The sequence below is a fragment of the Bactrocera dorsalis genome, chromosome 5 (assembly GCF_023373825.1).
Source record: "Bactrocera dorsalis isolate Fly_Bdor chromosome 5, ASM2337382v1, whole genome shotgun sequence".
In the NCBI taxonomy this organism is placed as follows: Eukaryota; Metazoa; Arthropoda; class Insecta; order Diptera; family Tephritidae; genus Bactrocera; species Bactrocera dorsalis.
Window position 1 is genome coordinate 57,877,005 of NC_064307.1, and position 20,682 is coordinate 57,897,686.

Below are 20,682 nucleotides of genomic sequence, written 5' to 3' on the forward strand. Positions count from 1 at the left end.
AAGAAGTTCATATGTGCAATTTCCATCTTTTGCTGAAACTGAATTATTATGTAAACATTTTTTTATGTAATTTTCACAGTTAATATTTATTTTACGGCAACAATTCTTGTGTAACACCACAATGCAGCACACGAAAAACTCGCCATTTCCTTACCACCAACATTTTACCACAATTTATTTATTTTTCCTACTTCAATACAAGAGTTAAGTAAATGAAAATACTCACTGTAATGTTTGCGCTCCTTAACGGTGTAGTAAACATCTTGAAATTCGACATCTTTCGATGGCTTCAGACAGGCGTTATGCTCCATCGTTGCGGCTACGATGTCTCGTCTACACTTTATTTATGTATGTATGTATTTTGCGCAATAACTTGTTGTTATTGTGGTTGTTGAAATATGATTGGAATGTTATTTTTCTAACGCCGCATTTAATTTTTTTTTGTCGCTTTACTCAATTTTCTGTTATCGCTCAATTTACCTTTTCGGTGAAACGTGTTGCGCTTTCAAAATGTTGCATTAAAGTACTTAAAAATGTGTTCAGAAGTGTAAAGTATGAGCTGTAAGTAAAACAAATGCGAACACATAGTAATTTTAGAGTATTTTATATAATTTATCGTCAATGTTAATATGAAACTTTCTATTCTATGAATAAATGTTGAATAAGTATGTATAGGTCTCAAGTTATATAAAATAAAGTATGTGCAATATATGTACATATGTGTACATATGTATGTACATATACCTGTGTAAGCTAGTAGATACATATGTATATACATATATGTACTTATGTATTACTAATGAACAGTCACGGGCAAAGATACAGCAACAGCTTAAACCGTCATAATACGCAATACCTAAATGATTCAAGTGAGTGTATGGCAAATATGAATTTCGATTCCACCATATCAAAAATTTCCAAACAAATCGATTATTTTAAACAATTATCTAGACGATTACAAAGTCATGCGTAAGCGTAACCTATTTAAATTATTTTGAAATGAACGTTTTTATATTTAAGAAGCTAACATTATTGCATAACATTAACACTACTCATGTAAACTAGGTCTAGAGCATGTGAATAAAACAGAGAGTGAAATTTTATTAGCATTAGTTCCGAACTAGTACGAATGTCAATAACATTCTCTGTTGGTATTGTATAATGAAGTAGCTTTGAAGGGAAAAGCAAATATTTAATTAAGCTCATGTAGTCTAAATACATACACTATAAGCTTTGAGGTTAATTTTTTTTTTACTTTTTTCTCTAAATTATATAAAAATAAATTTAAAAACCGCTTAGTAATGCAAAGTTCTAATTGAAACGTAAGTAAACACATGTAAGTCCTCAAATAATAGGTTGCTTCATATAAACTATTAGAGATTTTTAAACTGACTTTAGAACTTCAAAATACAAGGAGTGCTGATCAACATATCAATAAAATAAAGGAATTGGTGCTTGAGAATCGACGATTAACAGTCAGAGATCTTAGTGGAATATCGGAGAGATCAGTGAAAACCATTTTAAAAGATCACTTGGGCCTAAGAAAAGTGAAAGCAAGATTGGTTCTAAAATTGTTAAATTTTTTCGAAAAACAGCGTAGCGTGAACTTCTGTGAAACAACGCTTTCCGATTACCATGTAACGTATTATTGCTGGCGATGAGTCTTGAATCAACGCTTACCACCCGGAAACAGACGAGATCTGACGAATATTGAGGCAAAGGTGAGCTGATGCCGAAAAAAACACGTCAAAGCAGGTTCTTCGATTATCGCGGTGTGGTGCACTCCGAATTCCTTCCGACCGGCCAAACTGTCAACAAGTGAAACTATTTGAGTGTCAAGCGTCGTTTGCGCGAAGCTATTTGTAAAACAGTACCGTAATTAAGGACCGACAACTCTTGATTTTTGTGCCACGATAATGCACAGTCGCATGCTAAATTGATTCTTCGTGATTTTTTCACCAAATTTTCAACCAATATCGTGGAGCAAAAACGATGATTCGCCTGACTTTGCTCAGTGTGACTTCTGGCTATTCAGCAAACTCAAACTCAAATTTTTATTTAATTTGTGATTAAACAGGTTTTACCTTATTTATTTTTTTGAACGCATTGTCTGAATTTAAAATTAAATTTTTTCTTGTGAATCACTTTGAGAAAGTCTTTCTTGCCAGACAGCTTATAAAAATTTAAATTAAGTATATGCGATTAATATCAGATTAAACTGTCTGAGCGCTGGGCTATATATTACGAAGACTATTCCATAAAGATGACCTTAGAAATGAAATGAGAAAATTTTGTAAAAAATGGGATTTAGTTATCAACATAACCTCCTCTTGGCGCCATACACATGATTCAGAGAGTCTCCAACTTTTTTAGCCCAATAGATATATACTGGAATTTAGCTAAATGTAGAGAATACGGTTGGTGGGGCAGCGATTCGTACCATAATCGACCAATTTGATCTTCGCGAGGTGTACTCGGAGCCAGAAATTACACGAAGGTAAATCAAGTGAATACTGTGCTTGCTCAATGATATTTGTTTAACACAAATACGTTAAAAATTTTGTAAAATTCGACAAACACTACTGAGGTCGACTGACATAAACAGCTGCTGTAAACAGACTGGTTGACAGATCACGCTAATTTATGGCATCACAATTAAGGACAGTTGTACAAACCTAGGAAAAAAAATTACCTGTATTCCATATAAGCGGGGGATGAGAGGGGAAATAAAGAACTCCTAATGCTTTCTTAACAGGGCGTATTTCACTGAGCAAAACTGTGTAAAGAGGCAATCAAAAAGGAAGATATATGGTACATATGTATGATCTAGGTACTGAAGATTAGAGGGATGAGTTAGCCCTCTGAGACGCTGCCGAGAACTTGTTTGCAATAAAAAACCTCGAGAAGCTGGATAAGACATATTCAACAGGTTTGCCCTAAGGACGAAGAGACGCTAACAAATAAAAAACTTTTTTTATTTCACGAAATTCAGCACTAAAATCTCCAAACAAAATGTTGAGTTCGGATCACTATAGCATAAAGCTGCGATTCACACTGCTCGATCAAAGAAGCACATGTGAAGAGTTTTATTCTTTAAATTAAATAAATGTATTTAAAGTTATGTGTTTATTTTTTAACGCCTACACTACTTTGCAAAAAAATTACACTGTATTACATTTGATATTCATTTCCATTTTAGAAACAGGTTTTTAAAAGAAAACTACTCCTACCAGTAATCTGTCGTTGACAGCTTGCTAATTAAGTGATGTCTGTAAACTAGTACAATTAGCATACAAGTACTAACTGTTAATCTAAAGCAAAACATTTTCATTATGGCATAACATATTATTGGCACCACAAGCAGCTAGAGACGATTTTCCATGTATATACTTGTATGTATCCAATTAAGTAGGAATAAATAAAAATCTTTATTGCTTAATACAAATACTAATTTATAATAAGTAAATATTTATTTACATATTTACAACGCATGTTTGCATTTGGCGTGCGACTTAATAACCTAAAAAGTCTCTTACTTTCTATCTCCCGGCATCTATCTAAAAAATGATACAAATATACTTGGTACACATGTCAACATACATATACATATATATTTTATTATTCTTCTTTGCCATTCGCAAATAAATCATAATTCTTTATCTGCCCAAGCAGTCAAGTCAAGCCGGGTAGCGCCGAAGCAACGTGTGATTCATGTCTAGCTGTCATTACTGACACCTCATTAAATATGCGCATGTATAAAGTGTGTTTTTATTTTTCTAGCCGGTTGCTAAAACGGCTGCCTGATTTTTAATTTGCGGTATCAATAGTGAACAGCATAGCGAAAGCGAGTCTTAGGTCAGTAATACCAAACATTTTCGACTTCTTGTTTTTTGGAATATTGTTTGGTATTTTTCCACCCGGCTCTTTCCGGTTTGGCGTAAGTCTCTCGACTGCTGTAATTTTCCTTTCCGTTGAAACAAGTTTTGGTTAAGCCTTTTCTAATAACCGGTAAACATTTTATGGATGAATATTCAATACAATTCTAGGATTTTTAATTAGTTTATTGCTTTGACACTTAAGCGAGACAGCATTTATAACAGATATGAGAATACATTGTTTGTAAATATGTTTCAGACAATGATTATGCAGAATATTCCAGTGGTTTGAAGTAAAACTTTTCGAATTATTCGTTCGATTACGCATTTGCATAAATTAAAGCTTTGCTTTTTTAATTTCTTTGCTCCTCCTTTAATTGTGGGGAACTTCTGCTTTTAACTCATATATTTTCCAATAGTGAACTTAAATGTATCCAGAAAGTTTATTTTTATATTTTAGTGCCTCATTAAGATATTGGCACTTTATACCAATTAATTTTGCCTCTTTTACTTTTCATTTTGTTAAACACAAATTCCTTACTACCTTCAAAAAATCTTTATGTCACGTCATTTACTGAAAATACCTTTTGTCCATTTCTCAGAAATGTACTTTGAAGCCGCGCTATTATGCCCAATCATGCCACGCTATCTTCAGCTGTCCTTTGATTTTGCCTCCACACATTGTTTTTATGGGGCTTTTAACTACTTATATCCATTAAAAAAGCTGCGGTTATTTATAGAAAATAGTGCGTAGTCATCTACAATATGCAAACACTCAAATAAATTTCTATATGTTCCTATATACACATATCTATAAATATATACAAGTACATGCATAAAAAGATACGTAAGTAGAACATTTCTGATCGTTGCTTCAGTTTGTCTTGCGTTTTGTAACAAACATAAGCCGTTTTTACTTCCCAGACCTTGTTGAGTAGGTAATGGAATAAACAACTCGTAAAAATTACATAAACTTACATTGTTACAAAAGAAGCACCCGGAAGTTCCCCGAGTAAATGATAAATCGTCAGGATAGTGTTGGAGAGATGGCAAGAGAGCTCGACATCTCTCACAAGTCCGTTCGAATGATTTTGATGGATACTTTGGGTTTGAGACGCGTTCTTACTCGACTCGTCCGGATAAATCAGAATTTTCTTTCAAAAGGAGTACCGTAAACAGGTCTCTTTGGACATGCTTGATCGTGCGAGTTCCGATCCCACATTCACGGAGATCATTATAACTGCCAATGAGCAGCCGTTTCCTGTCGACTGAATAGATAAAACACAATTCGCTCAAAAAGCTGAAGTACATCCCCAAAAGTTCGAAAGAAAAGTGTTTCGAGGACTGGAAAGATCGTTGCCATAAGTGTATAACATCTCGCGGGGATGTGGGAATTACATTGAAGGCGACAAAATAAATATTGATGATTAATTAAATATTTTTCGTTTTATTTACAGTTTCTGGGTACACAATGTAAACCTTATAAATCTCATAGACGAGAACAATGAAGTAGAAACTAAGCATACAAAGAACTGGTATAAATCTTATAGACTGGCATAACCAAGGAGAATTGAACCAACACATATACATAGACATGTATAATCAAGTAGATGGCTGTCATAATCAAATAGAATTGTATCGAACACACAACTAGTATAAGTCTCCAAGACGGGTACAATTAAATAGAATTTAATCATAGAAGCAATTGAAAAATCTCATTAACTATTATGATAAAATAGTAAAACCGCCAATTGCATATATTTTCCTATTACAAGTCACCGTGTTCAATTATGCGAAAAAATTAATCCTCTTTTTCTTCTTCTTTATAATCTAAAGTATCGTCCAATTTATTCCCCTTGGACAAACCGTCAACGGCAAGTTTTATGTGGAAGTCCTCGAGAAACTCAAACGAAGGGTCAGTTGCGTCCGACAAGACATCGCAGCCAATGCCGGCATCCCATTGCTTCCGCAGCTGCCCTACAGCCCAGAAACTTAAAATAATATGAAAACAAGAAAAACTTTTCAAAATAGTAGATTATATAGAAATATTTGCCTTGTTTGTTTAGTTTTTGAATTTTATTTGTCTTATTTTAAATTTTAATTGTACTTTACATTAATTTGTACATATTATTTTTTATGATTTTATTATATTTTTTTTAGTTTATTATTATTTTTATGTTTATTTTTTGTTTTTAATTTTTTTATTGATTTTTTGTTTTGTTTTTATTTTATCTAATTTCATCAATTAAAGTACGTATTTCACCAAAATTCACTCAAACCCGTTTTTGTGACGTTAAAAGAGTATTCCTCTTTCTACGCAAAATGTAAGCTCTGATAGGCATAAACAAATGTGTATTATGTGTGTGTGATAAATAGTACAACAAATATTTTTTACGCATATTCTGAAGCATAAAATTGTTAATAATATGCAAACATGATCATTTCGCAGACATTAATTAACAAAGACGCATGAATATAGAAAAAAATTATTAAAAAAAAATAAAATGAATATTAATACGCAAAGTGAAGTGAATGACTTACGAAAATTTTAGAGCTGGATTGAGCATGGAAAATAAATTGATTATACAAAAAAGATTCTTAAAGCTGAAGCAATATAATCAAAGTCCACTTGTATTTCCTACTCCATCAAAAATTTCTAGAAGTTTACCAAAATATTTCGCCACAGTGAAGCAATTGCGGAAGGTTAAAATTTGCCGAGTCATTTGAACGACTTTTTAACATACTTATGTACGTATTTTAACATAATATAGGAATGTTAACATGTTTAACAGTTTATTGGAGGTATTGAATGTACCGTCAAACGGTGTGTAATTAAATAATTAGAAGTCACTTGATATATGCATATGTAATTATTACATAACAGTTATTACGTATATATATAGTTATAATTAATAACTACATACATATATTGTATGAATTAATTGTCTCATGTGGTAAAATGCTTTATTAGAACATTAAATTATTTTCTTATTAGTCAAGTATGTTTAAGCGATGAGTTCACACATGCAAATTAGTAATTATTCATTATTAAGTACGAAGTGTATACTCGTTACTGCATCTACCGTTATATTTAATTGCTGTGCGAGAAATTGAGCGGAACGGAGTTAAGCTTTGACTTTAGTTGTAAACAAAAATGAAGGTGTGTCGATACATAATTATGTAACATCAGCTGCTAATTGTACATTGTCTACTATACACGTATGTATACATCTGTACGTGAGAGTAGTCATTAAACACCGCTTATAATCTAACATTACTATTTACACAGCTGTAATGGAGTCAGAATAATTATTGGGAATTATTGCATCCGCAGTTAAAAGCTGTGCAATCAGAATATTTGAACGTAGATATTAAAAGGCGCACGATACAATAAAGTGTCTAACGCAAATAATCCTAAATAATCGTGAGTATTGAAAATTACAATCCACTTTAATTAATATATTACGCAACCTTTTAATGTTTTGCTTGAAACCGCTTCCAAAACACAGAAAGAGCTTTTTTCAGCTTCAACATGTTCCGTCGAGTCATCGCTGTTATAAAAAAAAATATATTGTAGACTTGCCTTTGGTTGCTCTAATCGCCTACCAAATCAAAGTCACACACTTACAATTAGGAATTTTTTTATTTGTAATTTTAATTTTTTATCGTGATAGGCGTCTCTTAGTTCCGGGAAAAGAGTCAGAATATTTACAATGAGAGCTTAAGAGTGCTAACGCCAACGTGCGCATAATTTATTTACTTCAAAATAAACATGATTTTTGAAAAATAAGCTTACACGGCAATTACCCGTTTTAATTGTTAAGCTATGAAACAATTAAAGGGTTGTGTATGGGTGTGTTAATAACGCTGATGACCACAATAATATTATTACTTCTCCAGCAAATTTAAAAGCGAAATTATGTCAGTAAACTTTTATCGTCATACATTCATACAAAAAAACACAAAAAAGTAATAATACCCTTTACAAATACAAAAGATTATTTACAAGAACTTGATTCGCAACGTTCAGTTGGTATGGCAGCCAATATGCTATAGTTATCCAATCTGAACAATTTCCTCAGACAGGCCGAATTTTGTGAAGACATCTCGTCAAATGAACAAATTTTCAATGCAAGCACTGAATTCTGACCGTTAGTTTGTATGGCGGCTATTTGCTATAGGGATTCGATATAGGCGGATCCGGCAAATGAGCTTCTCGGGGAGAAAATGGTATGTGCAAAATTTCAAATCGATATCTCAAAAACTGAGGAACAAGTTCGCGTATATACAGTCATAAAAACGGAGAGAAGGGTCTTCTAAATTTCCTTCTTGACAAACTTTCGGGTATAAGGATCAAGGAATCGCAGGCGATGAGTTCATTAAGTACATTTTGTTACATAACCTAACCTTATATTAAATATTTAAGTATAAATATTTAAATCAATTTATTTTAAATTAAAAGTTATTCACAATAGAGTATTAAAATAAGTGCTGCATATCAATTCGATCGATACTTTTGAAGATCGAAAGGAATTGATTTGTCACTTCACACATAATCTGTGTTTCAATTCGATTTAGAAAGTAAAATTATTACATCATTAGACCTTTCAGTGCCGAAAAGTGTACTTTTGCAGCAAAAAGTGTTTCTCAATAATAAAGTAAAACCAAAACTCAATTCTGTTACGATAGGCGATGTTTACTACCTTCCAATAAAATCAAATATAATTACCTATTAAAAATATATGAAAATTAGTGTGTTTAATACCTTTCAAATTAACTATTTTTTATTATTGTGGCATATGCATTTATAATAACTTAAACGAAAATTCTTATTCGATATGAGTTACACAAATAATACAAAAAATGTTATGTGTGAAAAAATTAAAGTTTCTAATAAAAAGATACATTTATTTTTTATTTCTAGTATTATATTATATTTTTGATTTTATGTTTAAAAACTGTATACTTAATTAGACAGTAACCATTATTTATTACGATGTCATTATTTTTTATATATTGCAATCTTAATACTTTTCTGGAGACACTTACTTTCTCAATCAAAGCTCCTTTCAATATACCCGTTCCAATCTGTATCTTAAAACGTAATTTTTTGCAGCTTCCCACACAAAATCGTAGCCGGTTTGAATTTCAACAGTTGTTGTTTAGCACTTACTTACTTATATATTTTAAATTTATTTATTTGTGATTTCAAAAACACAAAGTTTTTTGCCAGATTTTATCGGTACATTGCACGCCAAAACAAATTTTAATGGTTATTTCTCCAGCAAAAAGCTAAATTATACGATTTTTATGCATCAAAGGCTTTGAACTTTAAATCGTTAAAAGCAACTGTTTTCGCTAATACAGATATTTTTTGTTTAAATTTCTAATGCAAATTTTTATTACAAATCACACTGCTTGAATTTTAATTACAAGTAAGGTTTCGGCCTTCATATTTTTACACATTTCATATAGTTGTTAATTGATTTTCTTGTTCTACAGGTGGTTTGTGTGACGATAATAAGCGATAAATTTATTTTTGTTGTGTGGCAATTTTTAGCGCTGTTTTTTACTGAAGATAGTTCTTTTTTTTGGTTTCTTTATTAAAAAAACACCTTTTTACATGTATCAATTACTTTTATGAACAATTGTTGTTGACAATTTATAATGTTACATTGTTTTATAAACTGTTCTCAACCATAAATCGAATGCAGTTCAAAGCTGTTTCTTGGCTCGTTTATTTTCCTTTTTAACATAAGTTATGCGGATGTTATGTGCATGTTTATACATGTTTATTATTTTCCGTTAATAACACAATTTTTATTTCATATGTATTTTTATTATTTGCTGTCAATAATTAACTTTTTATAAAGATATTTATTTTTTATCTTTTTTTATTTTAGTCTATAATAATAATTGTTTTTTTTTATTAATTCAAGATCGCTTTCGGTGTGCACTTTGCTTCCAAAAACTCATTAATTTAATACGTTTAAATTAGAATTAGTTAAACAAACTTGCTATTCGAAAAAAACTAACGGCAAAGTATCGCATATACATAAGTATGTGTTTTTCTTAAATCACTCCTATTTTTAATTATTCATTATTTTCATTTGTAATTTTATTTTTAATTTTTTTTTCATTTACGTATTATACACTCTCCTTTATGGCAGTAACAAAAACAAAATTTAAAGGATTCGTTTATCGTAACTCGCTTGATACTATTGTGTTATTCCCTTACATGCGCGTTTCCATCCGCTCCACTGTGAAGCACGAATGCGAATGAATTCGGTCGAAGTTGGAGCTCGCCGCCAAAAGTCGATGTGCCAGACCACAACAGCCAGCACATGCGGTTGCGTCGCGACGAGCATTGCCGCTGCCGTTGCTGTTGCTGCTTCTTTCTGCTTTTGCCTATGTTATTGTTTGTAGTTGTTTCGCACAGAAAACAGTGGTCATTGGGGAGTTTGGGGTTGTCAGCAGCAACAACACTTGCTACATAAACAGCGGCAACAGTTGTTCTGTTTTCGTTTGTTATTATTTAAATCAGCTTTGTTTTTGTTGTCAACAGCGAAAGCGAATATGCAAAACAAAATAAATACGTAAAAATAATAATTGAAAATGTGTGTGTAAGTATATAATACAAATAAACAAACAAGCAAAAATTGTTTATGGCGCGGACACAATGTCAGAAAATGAAATCGTAAAAAATATACACACACAACAACTATGCCTCGGAGTAGGTGGAGAAGCGCGAAAGAAAGGTATGCGTGCGAAAATTTCCGCAATTACCGGCAAACTCAAAGTAATTTATTTTCATTCAATTTGTTTTTGTATTTTTCTTATATACTATTCTCATTTTAATTTCAAAGAAATCTAATGAAATCTTTTCTTTATTCAGTTATTTATGTTAATACACACTCTTACACAATATATATCGTCTAATGATACTATTCATAAGTATGTATATATATACATACATATGTATATTTTTAGGTTAGTTTATTGACATGAAGATATGGCGGTTTTATTAATAAAAAACCAAACAAGCCAAAACGTTAACTTCGGTTGCACTATAATACCCTTCAAAGGTTCATTTGTTATCGCAAAAACAGATACAGGGCTTATGCCGAGGTTTCCGGTGATACTCAAATTTGTTTGCATTTTGCACTATTTCTTCTCTTGAACCTTCTCTATGATAAACGTTCTCTGTCTATGATAAACGTTCTCTGCAATATGTTTTAGTTTAACGGGAGTTTTTTTTTAGGTTTTATCAACAGAGAAGGCTGCAATCATGGCAGCAGTGGAGGACCTTTTTTTTGGCGCCGCCGGAGATCGCTTGTCATTTCAAAAATATTTAATATTTTCTTTCAAAATTTTTTTTGTGTACTCTTAAAACATGTATAAATATACCCTCAAAATTTTAAAACGATTGATTGACTAGTTTTGTTTTATTTGATCCCAAAAAATGCCTTTTTCACACTAGGTGTGCCCCTTAAATAGACAACAAAGACATTTTTCACAATGCTAGTGCAAATATTTTTTCATTTGCTATATAGTGCAATTATTGTTATGAATCTTGATTTGGGGTCCTTACATAGGCTAAAGTTTTCCACTTTGATGTATATGAATATATTTGTATTATTCACTTCGGGTGTTAACGACCCTTTATTGTTATTGAATACGCATAAGTACCTACATATGTATGTATGTATGTATGTACATATGTATATTCGACGAATAAAAGCAACTGAAAAACTACTTACTTTTAATTTTAATTACGTATACGACTAGGTGCCTTTTGACAAATACACCCGGCAACCAAAGTCGCTCGCGTCACCTTGCTCTTTTTCCCCAGCTTTTGTTGTTATAAAGTGAGCTTATTGAATTTTAAAACAAAGCAGTCGAATTTTTAATCTCGGATCAGCTAATGCAATATTTTTTAATTTTACCTTGGCAGGAATACACAGGAAGCTTTGCTATTAACGTAGAAGGACAGTCGCAAATAGAAGAAACATTTTGATGCTTATTTAACCAATATTAATTAGCAATTGCTCGATATCAATCTTAATTAAGAATAAAACCTAAGAAGAACTGTATGTACTTATAAATGTGCATCCGTATTTTCTGTGCTGATTTATCAGATTTATACCTATGTACATCATCTTTATGTATTTTCGATAGATTTTACGCATTAATATCTTAATTATCCATTTGTGAAAATTACGATACATCACCGAATTTGGACAATTTTAAACGCGGGCTTCAGGAAATTCCGGAAAGAAACGAGAAGAAATGAAATACACATCAAAGTACTCAAGTAATACAGTGATAAATAAACTGTTTTTATAAGAAATAAAAATTACAATTAATTATATAATAGTATATACGTATAAACACATAGAGCTCAACAATTTTTATAATAAATTTATAAACGTTTTGAATTATATTATTCTATGAATATTCAAATATTGTATGAACCATCTCGACGCTGAAAACTTTGTTCTTATTTTTTTACCAACACCCTGCATTTACGTCTTATGTTTATATCACAATACAACTATGTTATGCACTCACGTGTAGTGGAGTTCTTTGACATTCTAACACATGTTATTTGTTTTGATTACACCGGGCAATGTTTTCTTTTTAAAAAATTTAAATAAGTGTAATAAAACGGAAAATATAATGGGGTCCAACAAGCTGGAGTATGATTCTTCTTTGGGTGGGCATGTGAGTTTGCCTACGCATGTACAAACATTTCGCTATGCCGCTAATGTTGTGAACGAAATGCGGCAACTTATTGATGAAGTCCGCAATCCTGTCAGTCGCAAATTAGTCTTCCAAACTTTGCCTAAACACATGCGTCGACGAGCCATGTCCCATCATCCAAAACGTTTGCCACGCAAGTACCGGGCAGCACATCGATCTCAAATGTCTAAAGCTGGCAAACCACAGCAGACAAAGCGACCGTCGCGCAAATTTCGACGACGTCCCGGTAATCTATTACGGGATTACTTGAGACGTCAACGTAAAAATATTTGGCTAGAAACTCATATTTGGCATGCAAAACGTTTTCACATGGTTGAACGTTGGGGTTACAAGCTACCACAGTCAAGCTGTGATAAAACATATAGGGCATGTTATCGTGCTTCAGCCGAACACTGTTTACTGCAGGATATGTCATTTTATGCATGCATAGAATTAAAGGGAAAGTTAGCAGATTTACGTATAGGCTTTGCGAGATTAAGCAGCACTTGTTGTGGGTTTAGTATAGCTGCTAAGACATACCTCACTGGACGAAGAGAAGGCAGCATCGACTTATTTAGAGATGGTAAATATCCGGAATATGCGCTGGGACGAATTTCTTTTATGTGGCAACCAATAAGTAACAATGAGACAAAAGATGAGGAGGAAATTCCTCGTACCTTATGGCTTTGGGTGCATCCAAGTGCCTATCCAGCTGTAGTAGAGGAACTAATAAAAGTTTTCGAAGTGACTCCTTTAAATAGCATTAAAGTGCCTATAGAAACAGATGAAACAAAGCATTCTACTCGCGAGCTGCCAGAGGATAATAAATGTAACTTTATTATAATTTAGTGTATATTTTTATTTTTGATGACATACATTTACAGCATCCAAGCCAATAAAACCCAAAGAATTGCGGCGTTTACAATTCATGACGAAAACTTTAGCCTTTGAGCATATCAAAAGATATGGTAATGTGAAAACCGGCGTAAAAATGAACGAATTAAAAGATACTATGAATCGCTTCCGACTCACTGGTCATCTGGCACAAAGTGTACTACTACACACATTCAAGCCTAAGAACTTGAAAGATGGCACCGCCTCCACTTGGCTACATACGTTATTTGAACAAAATCCAGACTTTAAAAGTATACATGAAAATCAACTGGAGTTTTGGCAGAACTGCAGTGATGTGGGCTCATCTGCCGAATTACTTTCTAACATGATATTGGCGCTTAATATTGAAGATCCTCGTTTGAACCGTCCAAAGAAACGTACGAAAGCGCAACACAAACAGCCTTTAAGCGACAGCAGTTCAGATTTTCTATTTAATATGCCTGATAACTTAGCACAAAGCATTCTATGGGATACAAAAATACGCGATGGGCTATGCAAGAGCATGATAACCCCCAGTGAATATAGTAAACTACGCGCCAAACATGCTGTGGTGCCAGGTGTGCGTTGTCAATTTGAAGAAGACATGCAAGCAGTTCCCGTAATACTTATACAACGTCCAGGTTCACAACGTCCGCAATATAAACGCTTAGGATACGGCTGTGGTTGGGACGTAATAATACCCGCTGGTTATGGCATGCCTATTTGGTTGTCATTAATTATGTGGGGCGCTAAACCAGGTGGTCTGCGTGAATTCGAATCAATCGCACGAGAAATGGGCACAGAGGAGTATTTGCCCGACACTATTGCTGGTATGTGCAACTTTTTTGAATAATTTTTTCTTATAGTTATATTAATGAAGTATCTTCATAAAATATAGGTCGCGTGCTGGCGAACACGCGTCATCATGAATTACGTGCCAAATATTTCCGCAAACCACCAAATAGGCGACAAAACTATCGAAAATTGGCAATAATTAGTCCCTTCCGTGCGCCATTTTCCGAACTAGTACGCGATTGGAGCAGCAGTGTTTCTGCACAGGGCAACGCATTAACTCAAACCTTTCACATACTACGTGATCGCGCGCTATTACAGCAATTACTGCTACATATACAAGGAAAGTGTAAAACATTTCCCACTGAAATACCCGAAAATTCTCTAATACAATTGCACTTTCGTATGAAATCGCGCGGTAATTTAGAGGACTACTCGCTGATTTGTTTGCCGACACGTGGCGATTTTAAACGTAATCTCAAACAAATTAAGAAATCAAATCATGAGCCCGTCTTCAGCGAACCACTACTGCCGGATTTGGCTGAACGCGAACGCAAACAACTGCGCCAAACTCATAAAAAGCTCTTAAAACGTTTACGCGCGCGACGTGTGCGGGAAAAACGTAAACTACAGGTTTGTTTGTTTGTATATCCACGTAAATTTGTAATTTATTTATATTATTATTTATTTGCACAAAGGAAACAAGCACTACTCGCGTGTATATCAGAGCCGCCAATACCGCAACGCTTGTAGCAGCGCAATTAGAGCGCATGTGCAAGCTGTGGCTGCCGGAGGATTTTGCTACGCTTTATACTGTGCGCAAGCAATGCCAGCGTGAAGTATTCGGCTATGCAACGACAGCGCATTTCAGTTATACCGAGGCGACAGTCTGCGCCGTGGGCTATGTAACGCCGGCCGGCTTGCAACAATTGCTCACATTATGTCGGCAGTGTAATGTGCGCCAGCCAATGTGTCTCATGCGCAGTCCCAAAAGTCGCCACTATCGTTTTGCTTGCTTTAAGCTACATTTGGATGTATAAATATAGATTTAGTCTGTATTTGTGGTATTTTATATATTGCATTTCTGTATTTTATTAATTATTTACTTCAATTTCATTATTCTTAGTTTTCATAGTGTTTTTTTTTTTCTAACCTCTTTTTCGCTTCACATTTAGCTACTTCTAATAGTAATTATATAATATATATTGTAATAATATAGTTCAGTCACGCTACGTTATACGTTAAAGGTATAAGTTTCAGTTTAACAACTAGTAACAGCAGAAATTACGGTCTACATTTGACTACTCCTAAAAAAACAATTAAATAAAATTTATTGCGCCAAATGTAAAAACGTGCAAAAATCAGTAAATGTTTTTTTAAGTTTTTCTTTAAGCGTGCTTGTAAAAATACACGCCGAATTCGTGTGGAAAATTATTAATTCATTCATTACTTTGAATAAACTATTTGCAAAAAAAATGTATTTTTGAGTTGTTTGAGTTGCTGCTTTGTTATATATGTACCTTAAATTAAAGTTTTCACCTTTATTATATTTTCACGTTAGTTATTAGTTTCATGTTTATGAGTTTACGAGTTGCAGTTTTGTTGCATTAATAAAAATGTGTTTTTGTTTGTGCCTCATACTCATCTTCAACATTATCATCACATAAATCTTCAAAGAAAATCACAGATTTGCTACTATGATATTAGACAGCATTGAGCTGTGGCATTTCCGCTAGCATCCACCGTTGAAGTATCACTTTTTCTACTGTCACCACTCTGCAAATACACATGAAGATAAAAGTGATGTACTCAAAATGAACAACAAACGAAACTAATGTGACAACATTAAGTAGGACTATGAACAAAAAAGATTACAAATAATGAAAAAAAATACAAAAATAAAATGCTTATATGAAAACACGAAAGAAAATAAAAATACGGATTTGAATTTATATTTACATTAATACAATAGTAATTAAACTCTTTATTTTAACGCTTTCTGATCGATAAAAAACGGTTTGATTTTCATAAGCATAATCAAAACATTTCAAAAAAAAAACGATAAGGTCGTGCGAAAAATAATAATGTGTCTAATAATTATTTCAAAATATTCTATGCTCATATGTTGAAACTATAAATATATAATTCTACGCTAAGGGAACTGGGGAATGCATGAAACTAAAATGTTATATGCTTCATCACTATATTTTTATTCCAACACCATTTGGACGTTTTCGGCTGCGAGAAATCTGTTTATTTTCTTTTGTTATTTTAACGAGGTTTTACAACTAGGGACCCTGTAAAGTCAAATTTAAGTAACAATAAGACTTTCAATCAAATTTGATTTAAGTTTTCCTGTCGAGCAACTCCATCGGTAAAAAAAACAAACTGCTGTGAACCAGAGTGTCACCAACTACCTACTTTTTATGTTAAAAATCTTATTTTATTTATGTAAAACACACAACACAAATTTTAACTGGATTTTTCAACTGAGGAGTCTCTATAGTCGGATATATCAAAAACATAAAAAAAAAAAAATATTTTTAACAGTGCCCCCTGTCAAGCCACCTCAACACCAAAAACTTGCCAACCAGATCGTCGGCAACTACCTACAACAACACCTACTTTGGAAGTTATATAATACAAAACATTTCATTTATTCCTACAATTCAATACCTACTATCAAATATTCAATAAAAACGGATCAATTCACACGATTGTTACTTTATCGATATATATTCGATTAAATAACCGATCAATGGCTCTCAACTCAACATCAAACTATTTAGTTTTCTAATTGTTTAAATTTTGTAAGTTTCAAATTAAGCCTTCAGCTGTCAGTTACAGGTAACACGTGGAAAAAACAATAAATACACTTGACCAAAAATACCTCACAATATCTTTTTAGATAACAATCATAGCAAAAACAGAATTTTTGTGTTTTTATTTTATCTATTTATCAATCAATCAATTTATATTTTGTTTTAGTTGTTAAAATCTTTATTGACAGACAAAAAGAATAATATATTAATGTTCAATTCGTAATTTTGTTTACAATCAAAAAAGGAACTTAATATATTTTACTTTTTAAACAATTGATTAATTTATTGTAGTTGCGTTCATTAAATAGTGTACTTTCGTTGTAATTAATGAAACTCAAATATTGCAAACAAATCAAAATTGTTGGTGCTTAACAGATTATTGCGATAAGTCCTTGCTTTCTGACTTAAGTAACCGTTTTTAATTTTATTTTTTTTTTTTTAATTTTGGCAAAAGTCTCACATACGTATTATTTATATATTTTTTCTGCTAATCTGGCTTCTAAACAACGTTTTATGTATTAGTTCATCTTTACATAAGTCTGTACTTATAATGTTTTAGCCAGATTATTATTTATTTTTTGTATTTCGGTTTTAGCGCTAAAATATAGATTTTTAAGTTTATGAGTAATACGTACGCGCTTAACTATGCACACTAATTATATGTATGTTCATTTTGTTTACTAGTGTATTGTATTTTAATAATTTTGCAATTTAATTTACCCAAGAGGCCAGTACATCCTAAAATTAGATAACAAAAAATATTTAGAATATTATTTTGTTTATTAAAAATATATAGTTTTATGTGTATAAAATTTGTATTACCCGCACATCATCCATTTCATCATCCGATGAGGAATGTGATAGCCCATTGTATGTCTTAAATGTAACTTTCTTCATAAATGTCTTTAAATAACTAGCGCTTAATTGACCAAACTTGTATGGTACAACAGGATCGAAGTCACCATGTGCCTGAAAAACCTACAAATATAAACAATAAAACATATTTCAGTTAATTAATAAAACTATAAATATAATTAAAACTATAATTATAAATTTATTTCACTAGTACTCACTGGCATTTCGTCGGAGTTGGTTTTCATGCCTGGAAATTGCTTGTGCAATGGCAACCAACAGGATAGCGCTACAACACCAGCCAGTGGTTGATTGTATGTTAGCGCTGTATACAATGCTAATGCACCACCCTGTGAGAAACCACCCAGCACAATACGATTCGATGCTATACCTTTGGTGACTTCGTCATCAATCATACTTTTTATATTTTGAGCAGCACTTTTGATGCCCTCCTCATCTTCGGGACCCGTTATATCGAGCGTACGTAAATCAAACCAAGAAGGCATACGAAAGCCGGCATTCAGTGACACCGGCATTGTGGGTGCTGTTGGACAGATTACTTTCATGCTGGGCGGACGTATTGTCGCCAACGCTGAACTCCATCCATGGCTGCAGGTATGCAAGGAAAATTAAAGCAAACACAGAAATAAAATAGTTGTTGATTGAAAAAGCATATAATTTGTGATTACAAATTAAATCAATTTAAATGCGTGTACATGCATACCGTATATATACATACCTACATATATTCTTAATTAATTTAGTATTACATCAATATATTCAAACCGCACAGAGAAAACCGGGCCCAGGGTGATTGTAGGGAATTCTTGCATATATTCATATGCAATATTTTAGAGCGATATCTCAAAAAACTGAGGACTAGTGATCGTATATACAGTGGCTAAATCAACTCAGCTCGTGACGCTGATCATTTAAGTATATATACTTTTATACATATTACCTCCGCCGTTTCCTTCTGGGTGTTACAAGCTATATATGTACGTATACATACCCTGTTCAGGGTAGAAAATTATGGTGTGTTCCGCTAACAGTTACTAATTACATATTCATTCAATTATTAATGACAAGTACTGGTCTTTGCTTTAAATGAATAATAAACCAGACAACGCATGAACTTTGATTTAATAAAACCGCACTGATAAGATCACTTAGTACGCAACTTAAATACTTTTTGTTTTTGTTTGATGCTTACATAAAAATATAGTGACTATGCGATTTACGGAATAATAAAAAATTATAAGTAGTTTTTTAGGTATAAAGGGTCAATATATTCCATGCATTTACTAAGAACTTGCCGCTTTATGTAACAACTATAAATAGTGTGTTCCATCGGTCTTTAATTAATACACTGTACGTGTACATTAGGGTGTCTGTTAATTTCCAATGTTTATTTCATATTTTTTTCATAAAAATCATTGGTACCTCTTTGTAGAGCGGAAAACTTTGTATTAGCATATCATTGTTTCGAAGTAGACGTTTCAGGTCGTTTGCAAACAAAAAAATTAATTTGCTAAATAATCCTAATATAAATGCATACACAAAAAAGCAAAATTTATATGTAAAATTTTGTTTCATCGTATTTACATACCCAGTGTCACCTAAGCCGTGCATGAAGATGAGCTGTAAGATGCGAAACGTTTAGACACATTGAAAAATAGTTAGATAATGCCACATATATAAATACATATACATATCAGAATTTTCACAACTATGCAAATGACTTACGGTTGACGTATGTTTGGCGGTTGCCTCAATTATCACTGGCGCAATCGACATGTTGCTTTCGTTTAACCACAATAATAGCCAACTAACAGTTGATACAAGCAAAAGTGTGATTAGCAAATATCCTGACACTAACAAACACAATTGTTTTCCTTCCACAATGTTGTGTCCTACACGTGTGTTATGCGTTGTCTTTCTTTTACGACAAATCAATTGTTTAAAGTTGATATTGTTTGTTGTAGTCACATACACACTGCTTCACGTTAAGAGTTATGTATAAGAATTGTATATGTTTGTATGTACATGCATTCAGGTACAATTCAATTCAATTAAGATTGATGCACACAGAAATTGTGCAAAACAATACCAAGCTCAGCGCTTAAAGTGACGGGATGAATTGGGAGCGACGTGTCTGCACCTTTAATATATTATATGTAATCAATTTATAATTTGTTATTGTATATGTGTGCCTGACCTACCGCTGATTTGGCTAAACAAACTTTTGATAGCAGAATTTCCAATGTTTGTTGCTGTTATTGTTGACACGTACCAACTGCAATGGATAAAAATTCAAATATGCATATAATCAAAATGTTATGGCACAATATAATAAACAGTGCATAAATGTACTGGTTATTGATTTTACTACTGGGGGCGTCAAAGAGCGCACTAATTTAACCACTAACAAATCCACGTAAACTAGTAATGTTCTGTCGACAACAATGTAATTATATTTTATATTTCTTAATAAACACTCTTTTATATTTCTCTAGTGTAATATGCACAATCTTGTTTTACCAATCCGTATTAGTTTTTCCTGCTATATATTTCCCAAAATACTTGCTCTTACAACAGCAAAGGCTCGAAAACTTCCCAACAACAGCGCAGGCACTTCCACAACGTTGCCAACACCTTATTTCAATTTCTGCAAAACTATTTTGACAATTTATTGACAGCGCGACATAGTTATATATATACATACT

The 20,682-nt window shown here is 32.6% G+C and overlaps 3 protein-coding genes across 13 annotated transcripts in view; 1 reads left to right on the plus strand and 2 right to left on the minus strand.

The window, feature by feature from the left end:
- The window catches only part of LOC105224739 (ATP-binding cassette subfamily G member 4), a 31,454-nt gene extending 21,291 nt beyond the window's left edge, over positions 1-10,163 (minus strand). Inside the window, exons 1-2 of one of the 2 annotated variants that reach the window (XM_049457006.1) lie at positions 8,925-10,163; positions 227-559 (exon numbers count right to left, since the gene is read on the minus strand). In XM_049457006.1, coding sequence (XP_049312963.1) covers positions 227-311 — 85 coding nt within the window. In that variant the 5' untranslated portion in view covers positions 312-559; positions 8,925-10,163. Of the gene's footprint in view, positions 1-226; positions 560-4,853; positions 4,983-8,924 lie in introns of those variants that run through there. The other variant, XM_049457007.1, reaches the window with a different exon arrangement.
- Positions 10,164-12,423: 2,260 nt separating this feature from the next.
- Positions 12,424-15,642, plus strand: LOC105224740 (ribonucleases P/MRP protein subunit POP1). Its single transcript, XM_011202911.4, has 4 exons — positions 12,424-13,446; positions 13,502-14,320; positions 14,389-14,915; positions 14,981-15,642. The coding sequence occupies exons 1-4, from the start codon at positions 12,477-12,479 to the stop codon at positions 15,320-15,322; spliced, it is 2,658 nt and encodes an 885-aa protein (XP_011201213.3). The 5' UTR covers positions 12,424-12,476; the 3' UTR covers positions 15,323-15,642.
- Positions 15,341-20,632, minus strand: LOC105224741 (acyl-protein thioesterase 2). 10 transcript variants are annotated; one of them, XR_007422811.1, is made up of 8 exons: positions 20,498-20,632; positions 20,179-20,252; positions 19,703-20,117; positions 19,566-19,597; positions 18,178-18,565; positions 17,927-18,082; positions 17,740-17,842; positions 15,341-16,058 (listed from the first exon to the last, which is right to left on the minus strand). XR_007422811.1 is itself a non-coding variant. In XM_011202917.4 (8 exons), the coding sequence occupies exons 3-8, from the start codon at positions 19,751-19,753 to the stop codon at positions 15,978-15,980; spliced, it is 726 nt and encodes a 241-aa protein (XP_011201219.1). In that variant the 5' UTR covers positions 19,754-20,117; positions 20,179-20,252; positions 20,550-20,632; the 3' UTR covers positions 15,341-15,977. The 10 variants fall into 10 exon arrangements, 9 of the variants coding, with proteins under 9 accessions (XP_011201219.1, XP_019845267.1, XP_011201220.1 ...); XM_011202917.4 differs by having other exon boundaries at positions 17,825-17,842; positions 20,550-20,632; XM_019989708.3 differs by having other exon boundaries at positions 17,825-17,842.
- Between the last annotated feature and the right edge of the window lie 50 nt (positions 20,633-20,682).